General features: G+C 40.1%; 1 protein-coding gene across 1 annotated transcript in view; it reads right to left on the reverse strand.

Annotated features, from left to right (window-relative positions):
• The window catches only part of LOC148357495 (protocadherin-16-like), a 187,571-nt gene that overhangs the window by 69,919 nt on the left and 97,088 nt on the right, over positions 1 to 20,564 (reverse strand). The window contains exons 3-5 of the mRNA XM_088345483.1: positions 4,554 to 4,733; positions 3,338 to 3,569; positions 150 to 386 (exon numbers count right to left, since the gene is read on the reverse strand). Coding sequence (XP_088201609.1) covers positions 150 to 386; positions 3,338 to 3,569; positions 4,554 to 4,733 — 649 coding nt within the window. The remainder of the gene's footprint in view (positions 1 to 149; positions 387 to 3,337; positions 3,570 to 4,553; positions 4,734 to 20,564) is intronic.

Consider the following 20,564-nt stretch of genomic DNA (forward strand, 5'->3'; position numbering starts at 1 on the left):
GAAGGCTTCTTTCCCTGTCCTCCTTGCAAGTTCAAAATCTATTGATGTTTTCTCTCCTCATTTTGAGTGTGTACTAAACTTCAAACTTATCAGCTCGCCCTGCGGTATGTATCGTCAGGGATAATAAAAAACAAAAAATTGTGGAGTACCTGTCGTACTCTTGGCTTGGACTCGACCGACAACCGTCCCCTGCAAGACGTCCTCAGAAATGGCAAAGTAATACTGTGCCTGCTCAAAAGCAGGGGTTGCTATTGCACCCGCTACCACGCTGATGTTGACTTTGGCGTTCACCAGGGTAGATAGACCTCCTCCGTCCTGGGCTGAGACCACCATCGGGATCACTGAATTGGCCTTGCCGTAGACCGACCGGGATAGAGAGATTACGCCTATGGAAAGTCAAACAACAATTTAATCCAGTGGTTCTTAACCTTGGATTGATCAAACCTTTGAGGTTTGGTGACTCAGTCTAAGGGGGTTTGGTGGATACTCTGCTACGGAGATTAAGACAACCTGACTCAATTAGGGTTCCTACAACTTAAGGCAAGTTAAATTCAAGAATTTTTAAGACTTTTTAAATGCCTTTTTGGAACCAAGTTTACAAAAATGCAATTAAAACAAACAAAACAAAAGAACACTAATATTTCTTGCACACAATACATTGAGCCTCGTACAAATTATCCGTCACAGCTTTTAATGATAGCAAAAAACATTCGGCGGACAATCTCTTCTCATTAAATGTACAATCTCCCATGGTCCAAAGTAAACGTCTCTGTCCAAAGTAGTTATGTGTATTGTGGGTAGACCTAGGACATGTGTCAGGTCTAAGAAGGCCTGGATGAATTACATCACTGTTTTGATAGTTCCGTTAATGTAAGTAAATTGGTGAATTATTAAAAAAGACAATTGCTTAATGTTACTAAACTTTTTTTTTCCCCAAAAATATAAATCTTAATAATAAGACTTTTAATGGCATTAAGGCCCTTTTTATAGAATAACGAATTCAATGCCTTTTAAGATTTTTCAAGGATTCGAGGGAACCCTATCAATGCGATGCCATCACTGGCTGCAAACGTTTAGTCAAGCCAAGTCATGTTTGTTTGTATAGCCCTAAATCACAAGGAGTCTTAAAAGGCTGTACAGACGACAGACTAACATTAGACCATCCCCTGATCTGGAACCTACACGAGGGCAAGGAAAAACTCAATAACCTCAGCATGAGGAAAATAAAGAAACCGTGAGAAGGGTATCAACAGACAATACACATACATAATCAACATGAAATATAGGTAATAACAGAATGTCCGGTTGACAGCTTCTTGAGGCCAACATCATTCACAAGCTGTTGAATATAGGTGTGTTTTAAGCTTAGATTTAGGCACTCTTACTGAGATCGAATCTCATAGGGTAGGGCATTCCACAGCACCGGTGCCGGTAAGGAGAACGCTCCATTAACGAGTACGTGAAATTGCTTGACCAATCAGTGCTGCGCTCAGCTTAGCCTACTCAGGAGTGATCCAATGTGTGAATGTCAACGTAGACGTTATGTAATTAAGTTTTTCATATTGCAATCTATACTATGTCAAGCTAAAAAAAGAAAATAGTCGGGCGAATATGTTTGAGACAGACTGTCATGTATCACAGAAAAGGATGGGAGTCTGCATTACTTGCAATGACAAGTTGATTGAGGATCTGTAGCCACGTACTGGCAAATATAAAGAAACACTACAAGAAGTGGCATAAAAATGGGAACTTTAATAAAACATTGCTTGCTGAATTAAAGGTGAAGGGAGACAAATTTGGTAAGTTCACTGTACCTGCTCTTAGAATTGTACCCATTAAACTGACCCAACTGTCAAAACGCCCTTTCCAAGGCTGTAGGGCTCCTGTGAACAACTGCCAGAGCCATTATCCACAAATCGAGAACACTGGGAACCATGGCAAACATTCCCAGGAGTGTTCTACCAACAAGGATGACTTCAAAAGTGGGACAACAGCTCATCCAGAAAGTTACAAAATACTTCAAAACACTTCCAGGGACTGCAGGCCTCGCTGGCCTCAGTTAAGGTCAGTGTTCATGACTTCATTATAAGAAAAGCAATTGCCAAAATTGGCATCTATCGGAGAGTTCGCAAGTGACCACCACTACTTCTACAAAAGAACACAAAGCATCGTTTCATATTTGTTAAAAAGCGTCATGATTATTCTCAAGACTTTTGGAGAAACATTCTGTGGACTGATGAGTGAAAAATGGAACTTTTTGGAAGGTGTGCAGCCTGCTACACCTGGCGTAAAGATGGCAGAGCATTTGACAAAAAGAACATGGTGCCAACAGTTTAGCATGGTGATGGTAATGTGATAGTCTGAGGCTGCTTTGCTGCCTTAGGACCAGGGCAACTTGCTGTGCTTGACGTTATAATTAATTCTGATGTTAACCAGAAGATCCTGAAGAAGAGCGTCCAACCATCCAATCGTGCCCTCAAACTCAAGCGCTCTTGGATCATGCAGCAGGACAACGATCCGAAACACACCAGCAAGTCCACCTCTGCAAGCCAAGTCAAAGATTTAAATTCCGGATATAAATCCAATTAAGATGCTGTGGTGTGATCTTAAACGGGTAGTTCATGCTAGAAAACCCTATAATATGGCAGATTTTAAACTATTCTGCCATGAAGAGTGGGCCTCCACTGTGTTGTGAAAGACTCATTAACAATTATTGTAGACGTTTTATTTCTGTTATCGCTGCCAAAGATGGCCCAACTCACTAATAGATTTAAGGGACAATTACTTTTTCACATTCGGCATAAATATAGAAACATTTCAAAACTGCATTTTCTATTTTCCTGGGTTGTGTGATATTAAAATTGGTTTGATAAACTGAAACCTTCTTGAGTGATAGGTTTCAATAAAACTGAAATCTGGAAGGGTGCAAATACTTTTTCACGACACTGCGTGCCTTGAATAAAAAAATTGTATATACATATATATATATAAATATATATATATATATATATATATATATATATATATATATATATATATATATATATATAAATATATATATACATATATATATATATATATATATATATATATATATATATATATATTATATATATAAAATTCTACACAAAAGTAGGGTTCAGCAAATGCGCATATGAAACTTGTGGTGTTCGGTACCTCCAACGGGGCTAAAAACCACTCATTTAATCGATACGTTGGATCAGCAAATGCGCATATGAAACTTGTGGTGTTCGGTACCTCCAACGGGGCTAAAAACCACTCATTTAATCAATACGTTGGATGTTCAATGAAAAAATTCACATTCAAATTGACTGACCTGTGTCTTTATTGAGGGTGAAGTATGGTGAGGATCCACCGGAGACGGTTTTATAGGTAATCCTGCCGTTCTCTCCCGAATCTTGGTCATAGGCAATCACTCGGACCACAGAGGTCCCGGGAGCACTCTGTGAGCTAAGACTGACTGCATAACTCACCGGGTAAAATGTCGGTCTGTTATCATTCACATCCAGCAAATCCACCCTCACATAAGCCAGTGTGCTCAGTCCTCCCTGTTCAAGAACCCCAAAAAAACTTTTGTTATTTCATACTGTCATGTCGGATAAATCACCAAACACTCACAGGGATAGAGCAAGTATTAATGGTCTAAAAATAAACCCTTGGTGAACATATTCCATGTATAGAACAACCTTTGAGAATAGTCACTACAGGTCCGATTGATAGCCTCCCTTGGGGGAGGCCGACTCAGGGCTAGAGGTCTTTTCCGCGGTCTCCGTAAGGGTTTTTACATTTGCGGCGAAAACAATGCGGCTGTTTCATTCAAACCAGGTGGCAAAAACAAAGGAGGCAGCCGCTTAAGTTAATAAAATATTACTGCTTGACAGTTGAGGCTTTTCTGCACACTCCCTTGTCTAATCGCTTTAACATGACCTTCTTTTTTCTTTCATTTCTCAGCTTGTGTTTTCATAGCACTATCCAACATAAATCAAAGACGATGCTCTTGTCTCGACTAGCCGGCACGTCTTTGCACTTTGACCTGAAGCGCTAATACATGGGAGCTAGCGAGCTTAGCAGCATTAGCGTGGGGGATTTGGCATCAAGGCTATTGGTGGTAGAACTCTGTCCTCCTGCAAACCTGAAGCTGTTTTAAGACACGCCATTTCAGTTCTATACCAGTTGTCTAGCACAGTTTTTCATCGTTCCTTGAGGATTAAAAGGGTCTCCAGCGACTGGACAATGACTCAGATAATACCTAATGGAAACTATAGTATTACCATTTCCCTGTTATTCAAATAGAACTTAGAAATTCAGGACTTTGCTTGGTTTGCAGCTGAAAAAATTGAAATAATGTGCCTACAACATTAAATACAGTTGTGAAAAATTTTCCTATTTTGCTCCAGGTATAACTTATGTGAATAATGTTGGTAAAAACACGGATTCAATGATCTTCCAAAAGGGCATCTAAAATGTTTTCAGACATCACCCTGGGGCTTTACAAGACATGTTGCTTTTAAAGACCGATTTTGTAAACTCACCCCGTCTACTGCGGTAATCGTGAAGTCGTAGCTGTTCCGGCCTCCGTCCCGGTCCAGAGCTGTTCGGGTGCAGATGATGCCGGTTTCTTTGTCAATGGTAAACTGGGAATTGGCGGCACCCTGATTCAGGGAGTAGACAATGGAACCAAAGGACCCGCCGTCAGCATCTGTCGCCCTTACCTGCAAAGATAAACATTTTGATAGGTTCAATTAAGATCCTTTTAATTTTGGAGGGCTAGGGTATAATTTTAGTGATTGTCATTGAGAAGAACGTAGTTTACATTGTACACAACAAGACTAGACATTGCATTACAGGATGATAAAAAGAAATTTTAGGATAGGCAATATTTACAAAATAGTGCTTGTAGACTGGCTTAAGCTCTAAGTGCATCAGAAAACATTGACATCATTGCTTTGTTTTCCTGTGGAACGGTATGTATTTGCAGATGATCAAATCCAGGTGGGGGAGGATGGTACCTCTGTACACATGTTTGATGTGACTATACCTTTTTCTCAGTGTTTTATCAGCCCTGCCTGCACTTAAAGGTTGGGTGCGTAGTTTGAGGTGTGCTCGAAACGTTTAAAATAAAGTGTTAACAATGCCCAACTGAGTTCAAAAAGCCTTTTTACATTTATGTATATATTTTTACTTTACCGCGCCTATTTACTTTAATCTTCCTTTTATTATCAGTGTTCCGGCCACTCAGTGCATAAAGCTGGACGAAAGGAGGCGAAGGGGTAGGAGGTGCTGAAGTGTGATTTCACACACGTGCTGGTTGTTTTCTTTCTTTTATTCAAATATGAAAATGATTAAAGTAAGAAAAGGACTGTTCCCAATACTGCCCATTTTGCACATCTGGTTAGCTACTCCTCTTGCACTATCGGCACTATGGTAAAATACTATACGTAGCCATAATACAATACAACTTTTACTTATATCTGTACATTCAAGGAAACTGTGCAGGTCAGATGTATCGACATTTCGTTCTGTATACACGTGTACTAGAATGACAATAAAGTAGATCTGAATCTGAATCTGAAATGCCAACCCAACCCCACAAAAAGATGAAAAAAAGAAGTTTATTCGGGCGCATCTAAGACAGACGTGTACGTGTACGCAACACACAGGCAGTTTGACCAAAGCAGCAATGAGGATTTCAACCACAAGATTGTGTCAGCAAATAGAACAGGTGCAGAGGTGGACTTGCTGGTGTGTTTAAGGGACTTAAATCATAAAAGTTAGATGTAAAAATAATTGTTTAAAAACAATTAACTAAATTCTTTTTTTATTTTATTTTTTTTAAATAAAACAAATAATCCTCTTGCTAAAATGATAAAGGTTGTTTTAGGTATATTATTTGTGGTTACCGTGGCTCAGGAGATAATACAGGTTATTCATGTTGGTTTATTTATTGCTGTGATATTAAATTTGACTACATTTTTAACCTGTTTTTAAGCTATACAACCATTTTTTTCTTTCTAAAACAAAAAGCACAAATGATCCACAAATGAACATTTTCTCTACTACATTCTAACATTTTTAAAGTAAAATTAATCATTAAATTCAGCTAAGTATGTGCTAAATCTTTAATTATTTTTTGTTATAATATCATTTCTTGCAGTGCAATCTTAAACAGCTTTATTAAAAAAAATTAATTATTAAATATACTGTACTATCTCATTAGCAAATCATGTGTGTTCAAAAATAAATAAAGTATTCTTCTGCCACATAATTATATAGATGGATGTTACGGTTACTGGATAAAAGAAAATATAGTGACCAATGGCATACTATTCTCCCGATGTCTAGCATCAAAAGCCTGCAGCTGGTACAATGGTTCGCGCCCCGGCCGAGTCATTCCTAAGACTTAAAAAGTGGTCGGCGGCGCCCTCTCTTGGCTGCGGCTGCATCGGGTCAGATGCAATCGACATTTCGTTCTGTGTACATTGTTACACAGAATGACAATACAAGGAAATTATTATTATTATTATTATTATATGCTGCAGCCAGAATTTTAACAAAGACAAGAAAGTTTAATGACAGGACTCCATTTTTGGTTGACCTCCCTGTCAGTTTAACATGTGATTATAAGGTTCTGTTGGTATTTTACGAAATTATGCATGGACTTGCCCACTCATATCTTTCTGATTTAATTTCCCTTTTTGTTCCTGCTCGGAGCCTTCGCTAGTAATCCTAAAATCCAAGAAGAAACCTGCAGGTTTGAGAGTGTTCTCCAATCAAGTCCTGGTCTTGTGCAATGCTGTGGTATATGGGATTTGATCAGCAACCTCAGTAGAAGTGTTTAAATTCAATAGCTTATGAATGATGTTGATTTTAGGAAGTTGTCAACCGGACATTGTGTTATTACCTATATTTTATGTTGATGATGTCTGTGTATTGTCTGTGCAGCCCTTTGAGACTTTTGTGATTAAGGGCTATACACATGAACATAACTTGACTTTTGCAAAAATCAAATTGAGCAATTTCCAGTGGCACACTTGACAAGGTCTTACGGCACACTGGTTTGCCCCAGCCCACTGGTTGAAAAACAGTGGTGTTGATGACTCCGTAGGTGTTTTCTGTGTACTACCATGCACCTAGTATACCAAACTAGTGATGCCAGACCAGATCGAAGGATAGATAATAGTCAACAAAAAATTTCCTGGGAGCATCTTTGGACTCTATTATGCTTATTTGGCCAAGAAAATGCTCTGACAGGATGTGGTTTTCTCAGGGAGAGGGAGGACTCCTTCATTATCTGGGAAGAACGCCAACTCTGGGAATGGCGTCCGTCTACAAAGGCGAGTAACGGCAACTGCGGAACAGCGGCATACCACACATTTTGCTTCAGTGTGGGGCGTTATACCCTATAATGTCCCCGCCTGTGCTGTGGTTTTAATAAGAGCGCTAGCTACAGAAGACTGGAACCCGCCGCAGTCGTAAAAGTAGCTCACCAGCCCTCAGCCGCCGAGTCATTTACTGCAGAGATGCAAAGATGGGGGCCTCTGGGGACCGGCAGTATATAATCACTTGCAAGTGTTGGCTGCGGGAAGGGGCCCCGGTGCGACCAAATTATTTGGGGTGAGATGAAACTCAACGTGTTTATTATTAGTGATGTGAAAGTGCTTGTCTTGACCAGCTTTTGAATGCAAATAATAAGTTTATTCTGTTTTTAATAGTGAACATCAGCAAAAAACATTTCATCGAATTCTAGTACTTTATTTTGACCAATATTGACTTGTCCTTCAACGACTTCACTGACTGAGCCAAAGAATCAACCTATGAAATCTTTCTGTACACCTGGAATGCATAACCTTGCCCCTCCCTACCTCTCCGACCCCGTTCACATTGCCACGCCATTCAGCACACTCACACAGAACCCACTACCCCCTCTATCTCTCCGTAGCCGTTGCCCGTCTCAGCTCAATTGGGAGCAGAGCTTTCTGACGCTCTGCCCCCCCAGCTATGGAACTCATCACCACCTGACCTCTGCAATTCCGTTTCCCTGTTCATCTATAAATCTCGATTTAAAACCCATCTCTTCTGACTTGCCTACCCATAATAAACACCTCACATGCCACCCCCCCTTTTTAAAAAAAACTTTGCACTGTTTTATTTTTGTTCTTATTGTGCTTATTGCTTGTTTGTTTTTTTATTCCAGTTTTATTGTAGTTTTATATTCGACAGCGACCTTGAGTGTCCTGAAAGGTGCTTTTAAAAAATTGATTTTTTATTATAATTATTTCGTTGTTTTGACTAATACTTCATTGTCACTATCGGCCAATCATGTTGATGTTCTATGATTTCCACAACCTATAGGGTGAATCTGCTTTTGCAACATAGAGTATGTGATAAAAAGAAAAGGGCCAGGGAGCGGTTAAGACAGATTTGGAAACCCTAATCAGAAGGCTTCTTTCCCTGTCTTCCTTACAAGTTCATAATCCATTGATATCTTCTCTCTTTATTGTGAGTATCTACTAGGGAATAACCTTATCAGGGACTTTGGAAAATATGGATTTGATGATAAATGGCTTGAATTAGACTTATAAGTACTCCACCTTCTATGTCCATCCAAGAGATTTAATAAAAGGAAAGACCTTAGGGAAGGGCTTTAAGAACAGGTTGGAATTTCTTATCTGAGGTTTGGGCTCTCCCCTGTTCTCCTTACCTTGTCCTTTCTCCTTATTTTGAGTGACTACTAAACTATACACTTAACAACATGACTGTATATATTTGCTATTGGTCTAACACTTGCAGTGATGCTAAAGGTAGAAGCAAGCACCTACAAACCATGGAAACAAAGCTTACAATTATCAAGAAATACGAAAAGGGCACACAAATTGCTAACCTCGCTAAATTGCATGGCAGTAACCAATTGACAATCAGGACGTTTACTAAAGATAAGGGGGCGATTAAGCAGGGAAATCTTTCAAAGGCCTGACAATCCTCGCAAGTGAAAGGCTCAAAATCATTTTCAATTTGAATCCACTGCCACCTTATCCTCTGCAACCAGCTAGAGTCACATCTAACAAAAGTAATTAAAATGTTATTTTTCCTTATATGTATATTTATGTTACTTTATTTTATGTCTAGCCCTTGTATCAATTTTACATGAAAATGCCCCTTACTATTTACTGTTTTGTTATTCAAATGTATTTATCTGTGGTACAGGGGTTTGGGAGGCATCAGCTACTTAACCTAGCTTTCTATTTCTACAAACCCACCTTTGAAAAGATTTAAGTCATATCCCGGGTTCTACTGTATGAATTTTGATCCATAAGCGTTAGTACCGTATTTTCCGCACTATAAGGCGCACCTAAAAGTCTTAATTTTTTTCAAAAGCCTACCATGCGCCTTATAATACAGTGCATCTTATTTATGGATCAACATTAAATCACAAGGCCTCGCAACTTACGCAACAGCCGCCGACTCGATTTTCCCCCGAACGTGGAGTAGTCCGCGGTGTATGCTGGGATCTATATACAGGCGTTTCATTGGCTAACCAATGTGTCAATCATCATTTGAATCGATCACTATTGGCTGGAGTTATTCGGAGCCTCGGATTGGCTAGAGCGCCAAAACAAACCCTGCAATTGGCCGAAAAAGATGTATCAATCATCCGTTGAATCGATCGCTATTGGCTGAAGTTATTCAGAGCTTCGGATTGGCTAGAGGGCCAAAACAAACCCTGCAATTGGCCGAAAAAGATGTGTCAATCATCCGTTAAATCGATCGCTATTGGCTGAAGTTATTCGGAGCCTCGGATTGGCTAGATGGCCAAAACAAACCCTGCAATTGGCCGAGTTTAGCAATGGCGTAGCAAGCTTAGCAAACTTGCTAAAGTACACCATAAAGAAACATGTTTTATTAGTCTGTATTTGCAAATAATTTACTCTCCTGGATTTACTTCACTCACGGTTGTAAGAAGACCATGATTGCGTATCATTATTGAACGTGAGAACTTAGGTGAGCTATGCGGCTTTATATTTTCCCGGTATCTTGTTTTAGAACGATCTTGATGTTGCTGTGATGAGTTGAGTGAATTAAACACAATTCCAAGTGTTTATTGTCATATGCACAGTAAAGTTGCGAGCGAAAAAGAAAATAGGAACATAGAAATGTTTGGCATTTCTTGAATCCCAAGACTTTAACCTTCCGAATGATATTTGAAATGATGCATTTGAGTGACATCGTACGGACACCGCATCCGCACGTGTCTATGACACGTATTTGCTTCTTTGCAAGCTTTGGGAATGTTAAGAGGGTAATCAGTTGGACTGAATCATCTGACTGTTTTGTCGACGTTCCCATTGTAGCGCCTTATAATCCGGTGCGCCTTATCTATGGAAGATATGGGACCAAAAACTATTTTTTGGGGGTGCGCCCTATAACCCGGTGCGCCCTATAGTGCTGAAAATACGGTACTCGTCTGTCAGCATCCATTCCATGTAAGCAACAGTTAGTAGACCAAACCTGTTGCTACAATGTCCTAACACCTGCATTTTTACCACTAACGCGGCCAGAGAAAATAAAACTTCATCATCCAAACGCAAACTCCCTTAAAAAAAAGTGAGTGTGATAAAAATCATTCATTTGAGGCGATGAAGGAGGCAGATGGGAGGCCTCCAAAATACTGTAACTCTGAACGGAGAATGAGTGGTGTGTAGGACTTAGCCAAAGAGAAAAATAATAAACCGCACCAGGAAGAGGGTGGGGGTTGAACCAAGATCTGTAGGAGGCAGCTACTCCATCTTTAACACGCACGATAGCTGGCCCGCGCTGCAATATTTGATCGTTTTGACTTAAATAAGCCAGCCTGCAGGCGTACGCGCTTGTTTTCCCTGCATTGGTTTGACAAGTATTAGCAACATGGGGTCTAAAAGAAAATAGAACATAGCACAGGAGTTAAAGGTGGCTTTATACACGAAAAATGACCAGAAGAAATCAGTACAATGCATTCAATTTGGAGGAAACCAAAAACAAGTCTTTTGTGCCAATGTCTTTAATATTGTTCCAAAAACAAAACAAGATATGTCCTAGGTAACAAGTGATGTACTTAGGAAGACAGTTTTCAATGAACACTTTTCCTCTACAAGTATATTATTCGATAGGACATGTCCTTTCTGATGTAAAGATACAGTACAGTACACCTTCAAGCTTCCCTCCCTTATGATGTTTTCTGTCAGGGGGACCAGAACAGAGCAGGAGACCCCAGAGCGTTCGTTACAAGTCTTTTATTTGGGGAAGCGTACAGGGTTAGCGGGAGACGCGATGACCATCGAACGTCAGCAGCAACGCCGTGAAGACAACTTCGGAACACGTAGCCAATCGTAGGGTGGGACGGAAGCAGGTCGAGTTTACCGGGACTGGAGAGAAGATCGTAGTGTGGAACGGAAGCAGGTCGAGTTTACCGGGACTGGAGAGAAGATCGTAGCGTGGGATGGAAGCAGGTCGGATCGGAGGCAGGCAGGCAGAATCAGGTAAACAAGAAGGCACAGGTAATCGGGAGAGTCATACGGGGTACAGAAGTAATCCTCCGACGAAGAGGTCTCCGCGTAGCGTGCTTAAAAAGGGAACATAAACCAATCAGGAAGCGCATTCCAGCGCGCCAGATGATTACCCCAGGTGGCTCCACTTGGGTAATCATGACAGTTTTCACTTTAAAGTCTGGAATAAAATAAGATGGTTTTTCAGTCCCTCTTCACAACATTTTATCAAAAATACAACATCAACGACAGGTGGTTTTGTGTGCCCAAAACGTTGCAGTGTTTGTGCATATGACGAGTTACGTATCTTAGATGCCTGTCTGCAATTGATTGATGTCATTTTAAAATGTGAGGTCTGCTGTTGGTGTCGTGGTTTGGTGCTTGCAGTCATTCTTTTCTTCAAAATATGGCATTTTTACCACGTTTTCCACTTTTTCTCTCCCCAAGTGTTTACAATTAGACAATCAAACACCTCTACTATAAATACTCGGAGCTCCTCTTCAAAATCAATATCTATTTCTATATGCAGTTGGTACGGGGGTTATGATTTCCTCACAGATTGCCAACATTTTGCATCAGCCTTTTCAAGGTTAACACATTTGGACATCTTAACGCCACGAAAATAACTCTGCATACAATAATTGAGACCCTTTTCTTCTGACTTTTGAAGTTTGCATGATCCGGAAAAAATTATAAGGCAATACTATCCGGAATTTTGACTATATTTGCTCCACTTGTAATGCATGGATACAATAACTATGGTGGGTGTGGCTTAGCACTCGCTGTCGGATGTATGAATTGCACAGAATGACAAATTTAAGATTTCGATTTTGGCAATAGTGAACTTGTCTTTATAGGACCTGGAGAATACAAGGCAAACAGAAGTGAGTCTATGGCTTTTTGTCTGAGCTTTGTGATGTAACTTAAACAGGAAAAAGACAAAGCCTTAGTCTGGGTTTAACAATAACATCTTGTGGGTGTTAGGTCAAATTAGACCTTGATAAAGTACACTTATTAATATAACATGGACAGTAGTAACTTTTGACCTTTTTTGTATGAAACACAGATCTCCTGCAGCTAAGATAGCAATGAAAATAATGAAAATGATAGCTTTGGGGGGCTCGACTTATGCAAATGCACGGCGGGTTATCTTTTGCATCGGTTCCCAGCGCCTTGCCTGGCGCCCGACACATGGAACATATTGTGCTCATTTAGCCTGACAACCACACCACTTGATGAAGAGCTTGAAACGAGAGAACATCTGCGGCGCACTTTGCGAAGATTTGAGGTTTTGTGTCAAATCATTTTTGTTCTGAAGCTACAGACTCCTTTTTTCAAGTTCTATTCTAGAGTTTTGAATCAGTATTTTACATTTCGAACCACAATTAGGGTTGCCCAGATTATCATGTGCAGTGTGTGGGTGGACCACAATGAGGGAAATATCAGACAAATTGGAAAATAAATGTTGTCTTCTTGAATATCAAATCCAATAGAGCAAACCTCCAGGATATCTTCACTTTATGGTGTGAATGTTTTTTTAGGCCCCTCTTTACAGTATTTTCCCTACTATACGAATTCAACAACAAATTATTTGCCATGCCCAAAAACTTGAAAATTCCTCTTATTTGGTGTTTGTGCACATGACGTGTTACATCTCTGAGATTTCTATCTGCTATTGGTCGACATCAAATACAATGCAAGTCTGCTATTGGTTTGCGTCAACATGAAAATGCAGATGTGCTATTGGGTGAAATACCTCCCAAAATGCCTTTAGTTTGCGAGATAGTGCAATACAATACTGGGAGGCACACTTAGCTTGCAGTGATACTATAGTGAGAAGCAAAACATGATAACTATGGAAACTAAGCTTACAATTATCAACAAATCCAAAGAAGCCACACAAATTGTCTATTAATCGTGTCAACCTCGCCTTTTTTTTTCCAGGTTTGTTATTTTGTTACCTTTAAATTTTAATTTGAGTCCCTTAAAGCTTGTGTTGCATAGCTGTTGCACAATAGAGGTATTGAAATTTGAGAGAAAAGCCAGAAAGAGTTAGTCACTGTATAACGGATGTAATTAACAAAGAATTAAATAATTACAACACAGCACTCATGACTTGGTCATATTGGGTTTAAGAGGCCCCTGGGCTTCTATTTTCCCACTCCTATTAAGCTATTATTCCATTGTGCTGTATATATGCATTACGCAATCTTTTATTTGGATTTAATTTAAAGTTCAAAAAGAGCGGTTTGCAATCGCGGATCGACGGCACCATGTTTCTCCACACACTGTAGGGAAAGACGACCGGAGACGTTTTATCGGGTCCCAGTCGGGGGGGTAACCTGCTGATACCCAGGGTCCACGGGGCCGGCGGTTTCCCGTCGGGTTCCAGGAGACGCTCAGCTAAAGAAAAGCAGATTTGCATGACTAACATGTATATTTATCTACCATCGGTTAGACTTGACGCTACCGGGCTCATTTGGCAGACCTTGCTCTGTGGTTGGTGGGGTAGGAGAGCCTAGGAAGGTCGTTATTATCATAATTGCGCTCAGAAGTCAAACGTTTTTGCAGCGGCTTACATTCTGAGCACCCACTCATTTCTTTATTTTTTGTATGTGTTAAGGTTATGCGGTGGACCCGAACGCAGGAAGCAGGAAGCTAGGCAAGGTGCTCAAAAATATGGCATTTAATACAGGGTTTGTACACCCTTATATGGGCAAGTTCAAGCACTTTTTAAGGACTTACAAAGCCAATTTTCCAATGTTTCAAGTACTACATAAAAAATTGAAATCCAGTACCAATCAAAAGAGCCTCAAGAAACATTGCAACAGATTCAAGCATTTACAAGCACTTACAATTAATCTGTTAATTACAAAATTATCAATAAAACAACAAGGAAATGGTCAAAACAACAATAAAACCTTCAAAAACAAAAACAAAAAACATACCACAGATACCAGGATAAAACTCCCCCAAAGAAGGTGATGGTAGTGATGGTGGAAAATGGATGTGGGAAACAGAAATGACCCAACTCTGGTTGCTGTCCAAAATATCCTGATTAATAATCAGGGACATATATGGAGTCATGGGAGATTAGGTACCTTCTGGCTGACGGAGGCATATGTAATGTAAAACCTGGAATATGAATCAATATTTTATAATATTTGACCGCTAAATGCAGCTGTATTGTATAGTGCAAGCATGTCCAACAAAGTTTGACTCAGGGTCCAGACACACCAAAAATGTCAGAAACAAACAAACAAACAATCTCAGGTAGGAGCTAAAAAAAACATGTTCGCGCCAATTGTCACAATTCTTTTGGAAAAAAAAAATACAAATTAAGAGTTTTAGCAGTCAAAATGTCAGATCAAACTATCAGGCTGAGAAAATATGCACGATATTGCCTTTAACATGAAACTAGATTGGACATCAGCTGTTTTGCACATATACAGGATTTGGCTTGTATCTATCAAAGATACCATAACTTTTGATAAAAAATAGCCAGAGACTTGCTTTTTTTACATACCTGGTGACAACCCCAAACAAGTACTTTGACAACCCTAAACAATTACTAAAATGCACATGGATGAATAAAAACTACAGAGACTACAGTGACCATAACCCACCATTTTCTTCTATTTTTTGCCCAGGCTTTAGCAAAAACTTTGTCCATTTGTTTTGAAAAACATTGATAGGTGGCCGAAAACATGCCTGTATTCCCAGATTTTGCACTGAAGGCATCTCCACAAAGAAACATGTTTTTTAATGTTTGTGTTTAGCCACGGTTGTTGTCATAAAGTCTTCACCTAATTTGTATTTTACATAGTACTTAAATAGTAAGAACAGGAAAAAATACATAAAATTGCACAATTATAAACCATCTGGCTTATCAGACATTTATTGTTTTATTTCCCACATCCATTTTCCACCAAAATATATATCTATTTTATTTTCATTGACATGCTTAGTAGCCATGTATATTGAAAGCTAATTTGTGCTGAAGAAACACACTACTTTGACCAAGTAGCTCAGGAGGTAGAGCAGTTGTTATGGGACCAAAGAGTTAGATAAGTCCTCCGAGTTAAATGCTGATGTGTCCTTGGGCAAGACACTGAACCTCTAATGCCCTAAAACATGCAGGTATGTGCCTTTCATGGGTGACTACTATCAGTGTGTAAATGGGTAAAGTGTGAAGTGTATTGTAATACATCCATTCATCCATTTTCTGTGCTGCTTATCCTCAAAAGGGTCACTGGGATTCTGGAGCCCATCCAATCCCGTCTTCGGGCAGTGGGCAGGGGAGACCCTGAATTTGTCACCAGCCAGTCGCAGGGTACACAGAGACAGACAACTCTCTCACTTATTCTCAGATAAGGACAATTTAAATCGGCCAGATGACCGTTCATGCACGTTTTTGGAACGTGCGAGGAAACCAGAGTGCCCGGAGGAAACCTATGCAGGCACAGGAAGAACATGCGAACTCCACACGGGGAGAATGTGGTAGCTAGAATTCAACTTTGAACCTCTGCACCATGGGGCTGTGCCTTGGCCACCCATCCGCCGTGCCTGCCTACTGTAATACATATTATACATAGTATCTTCTTTGTTCCTTTATCTTCTTTACTCACTTTTATCCTCAGTGTTAAATGTGAGACTGGAGTGTTACGTCCAATTTCGTTGTCACAAATGTTCAACCCATTTTGTAACAATGACATTAACGGTATTTTCTATTCTATTCTATTCTATACTATCATATAAAATATTGATGTATAAATGCAGCACGGCGGCGCAGTGGTTAGCGCGTGTGCGGCGCAGTGGTTAGCGCGTGTGCGGCACAGTTCTCGCTTGGCTACCTAAACGCTGCGTTTACAGTACCTGAGGTTGTGGGAACCTCGTGCGTGGGTTCAAATCCAGCTACCGGCCTTACTGTGCGGAGTTTGCATGTTCTCCCCCGTGCTTGTGTGGGTTTCCTCCGGGCACTCGGGTTTCCTCCCACATTCCAAAGACATGCATTTCAGGTGAATTGGCCGGTCCAAATTGTCCCTAGGTGTGACTGAGCAAGCGAGTTGTCTGTCCCTGTGTGCCCTGCGATTGGCTGGCAACCAGTTCAGGGTGTGCCCTGCCCACTGCCCGGAGATGGCTGGGATGGGCTCCAGCACCCCCGCGACCCTAATAAGGATAAGCGGTACAGCTAATGAGATGAGATGAGATGAGAATGCAGTCCTTTTACCATTTGTTTTCCCACCAATTGTGTTCCTGCTACTAAAAAGAACAACTGCACGTAAATGAGCGTTGCAGGAATGAATTGAGAACGCAAAAAAAGTGGGAGGAAAGACGTCTTTTAATTCCATGCTAACAGATATGTCTGTCTGTTCTACCCTGAAAGTCGGTAAATTAGGCCTGACAATTAAAATAGTTTGCAACATGACAGAGCTCGTCTGTATATAATTTTCCACCAGTAGATTATTGAACACCGTAAATCTTTACTCAGTCCGAAACCTGCAAACGTGGTGGCAAAAGACATCACGGCTCATCAGCTCGCTGCAAAAAACTATCATATGCATTAAACTGAATCTCCAACGCGGTCACGGCTCACCCTTTCGCAGATGAGATCCAAAAATACCCCGTCTCTAATTCTCAGGAGGTCCTAATTTTTGACGCTTTGCTTTTATCTCGCTTGGCTACCTGAAAGCTGCGTTTACAGTACCTGACACGCGGAGCTAAAATGTGTTTTCCATCTAAAAATCTAGACTTATTAAAGTGCCCTTAGACGGACTGGTAAAGACGGACTTGCAATATATGTGGATGGAGAAAAGTGACTTTGGTGATATTTAAGTTTTTACGCTTGTGTTTACCAGATATTCCAATATTCATAAATCAATAAGTGTATGCTTTATACATCAGCCCCTAGTTATTGTCGCGGAAACGGGAATTACGTTGGGACCAGAGGTCGGCAAACTACAGTCCGCAGGCCACATGCGGCCCGCCAGCCTTTTACATCCAGCCCGACCAAAGAAATTGGTCAAAATATTATGACATTATATATAATAGTAAATAAAGAACTACTAATAAAAAAAGTTTTTGATGCGTCAATTTTATGTATACACCAAAATTACTACCATAGAAAACTAACATAATAGCAGAGCAGAAAACATCATCAAAGACTTTTCTCACCCCGGCCACCACCTCTTCGACCTGCTGCCTTCCGGCAAGCGCTACAGGTCACACAAAGCAAAAACAAACAGACTTAGAGACAGTTTCTTCCCCACAGCCATTACCACCCTAAACAGACACCGCACAAAAAACTGAAAACTACCTCACACGAATGTAAAATGGTACTCACGCCTATGTTCTTACACATGCTAACTGCACTATGTTTGTTCACTGCTCAAAACAGACACAGCACAAAAAAACTGAAAACTCTTGTCAAACCTACCTCATACGAACATAATGGTACTTATGTCTATGTTCTTGCACATGTCGACTGCACTATGTTTACTGCTCACCTTGCACAATGTCTGACCATTTCTTTTTTCTGCACTATGATGACTTTTGCACCAAATGCAATATTGCACAACCCTTACGATACCAATGGTATCACGATAACAACTGTATGTAACATTCTACATGCCGACATTTCTTGCGTAAATACCATGTAAATTATAACTACAGCCTTATGCCTTTTGTTTTATAACCTTATCTTCTCTGTTCCTTTATCCTCTGGCTCAAATCTCACTGTGAATGTGTAAAACTAGAGTGTCATGCCCAATTTCCGTTGTCACAATATGTTAACCCATTTTGTAACAGTGACAATAAAGGTATATTCTATTCTATAATACTACAACATTACTACAAAACTAAATATTCTGTAGAAAAAACATGGACCTTAATATAGTATTTGTGTTTCATTCTGCAAAGACAAAATAAAACTATAGAAACTATTCTGGAACCTTTACATTCAGTTTAGAGCCCTATCTTGGAGATTAAGTCATAGTTCCTAACCCTAAACCTACACCTAACTCTCGCTGCAACGCTAGCCTGAGCCCTATTTGAGACCACTAAATTCAGTTTAATACACTAATAAGAAGCCGAAACCAAAGTTTATAACCCTAGCACCAATGCTATTTTAGAACCATAAAAGTTTAAAACCTTTAAAACCCTCGCTCCTAACGTTAGCTCAAAATCTAACCTAACCTAACATGGCAAAAATTTCAAGGATTTATAAGCATTTTACCTAAAATTCAAGCACTTTTCAAACCTTGAAAAGACAACATTAAAATTCAAGCACCTGTACAAAACCTGTTTGTACAAAAATGTGTGTAAACCAAATGACGAATCACCACGATTAAAAATCCGAGTCACCGTCTTCAAAGGCAATATCAGTGACGGCTTCAAAGACCGATACGGACTCGACCAACTCAACAATTACGAGGAGCGGACGATAGACTTACGAGAAGCGGACGATAGACTTAATAACAAGGAACATGCTGATCATTAAAAAAAGTTTTAAAAAAGGAAGCGTTGGCTGCAGAGAAATGGGTCGAGTGGGCGGCCAGAAATCCACTTTGGGATTCATGCAGCACTTCTAAGGCGAGAGGGGGGCAGAGTGAGACCTCCCGCTGGACAAGCTAAATTGCTGAAGCAGCTTGCTGTCAGGCCTTAAAATATACACTGTTTAAATCAACCCAAGCTCAAACTTTTAGAAAAAAAACGTTTGAATAGACTTAAAATAAAAAATGTATTCGTGTTGAAATATTTACATAGTGACTTTAAGGGAAAAAAAGCAAAACAATCAAGTTTTACGCCTTTCTATCATAGAACATCTTCTAGTTTATTATCTGTCCCCTATGAATCGTCAATAACTGTAGCAAATATCACATCAAGGAGACTCGAACCATCACTCTTGTTTATAGTTTCGCTAGTCTTGACCAAAGTGCTCCGATGAATGATTGGACCCAAAGGAAAAAAAGAGAGAACGATGTGTAGGAATGGTAGATTTTGAGGCTCAGCAATGAGATCGTCCTAAAACAAAGCATCCTTTGAATCGCCTCAATGAAAAGTGTGACATCATCTCCCCAATTCTTCTTCTTTTGTTGTTCTCGACATCACGGAGCTTATGTTGAAAGTCACGCTTATTTACGATCTTTATAATTATGGAACAAAAACTGTCCTCGTGTGACATGAGTGCGAGAACAAAATCCAAATTTGTCAAGGGTCGTGTTTGTCCACATGTCCGATAAACAGGCTTAGAGAGTAACATAATACATACAACGGTGTTACGTGAGTAATATACCAAAAATGCTGTTGTATTCCCTTCAGTTACAGAAAAAAGGGCACTCAAATCACAGGCTTCATCAAGGGGGGGGGGGGGGGGGGGGGGGGCGTCACGTTTGACTTTGGAGGGAGGGAAGCAATTGCACTTGCACTACACTAGCTGGCAGTGGCATTCTCAGTGTTTTCTTTACATTTGGCCTCCACACAGTGCATCAAGCACAGAGTATAAGCAATGAGTCTGAAGTTCTGAAGTATTGACATGGAGTGTATCAGGCCCTCAAGTGACCCCATTAGATAATATTTAACACGGATGCAAAGACAGGCAGAGAGAGATAGGGCAATAATCACTTTACTGCGAGCTTTATTGGAGATGAGCAAAGAGTGGTGTGCTTGCTTTGTTAAAAATGTTGGCAGCAGACAGCATGAAGCCAAACAAATAAGCTTTCACTTAAAGATATTACAACCCTATCACACTGACACTTTTCTTCAGCGAAAATGTGTCGAAAGGCGTAGATTTGGCATTGACGGGAGCGATGTATTACCATCAATATCAAGCAATCTTTATTTTGTTTGTCAAACTGTGTTGCAGGTAAAAGCACTTTCTTTTATATTTGTTTTTCATTTATTTTTCAATGTAGCACTCGTTTTGTTGAATTAGCGCAAGCCGGCAATTTTGTGAGGCAGTTTATAAGTGTGCGTATTAGCTCGGTAGTAATGCGTTCAGGGACATTTGGTAAATTTAATTGATTG

This window comes from Urocampus carinirostris, chromosome 10 (genome assembly GCF_059441175.1).
Source record: "Urocampus carinirostris isolate Australia breed hairy pipefish chromosome 10, RoL_Ucar_1.0, whole genome shotgun sequence".
Lineage (NCBI taxonomy): Eukaryota > Metazoa > Chordata > Actinopteri > Syngnathiformes > Syngnathidae > Urocampus > Urocampus carinirostris.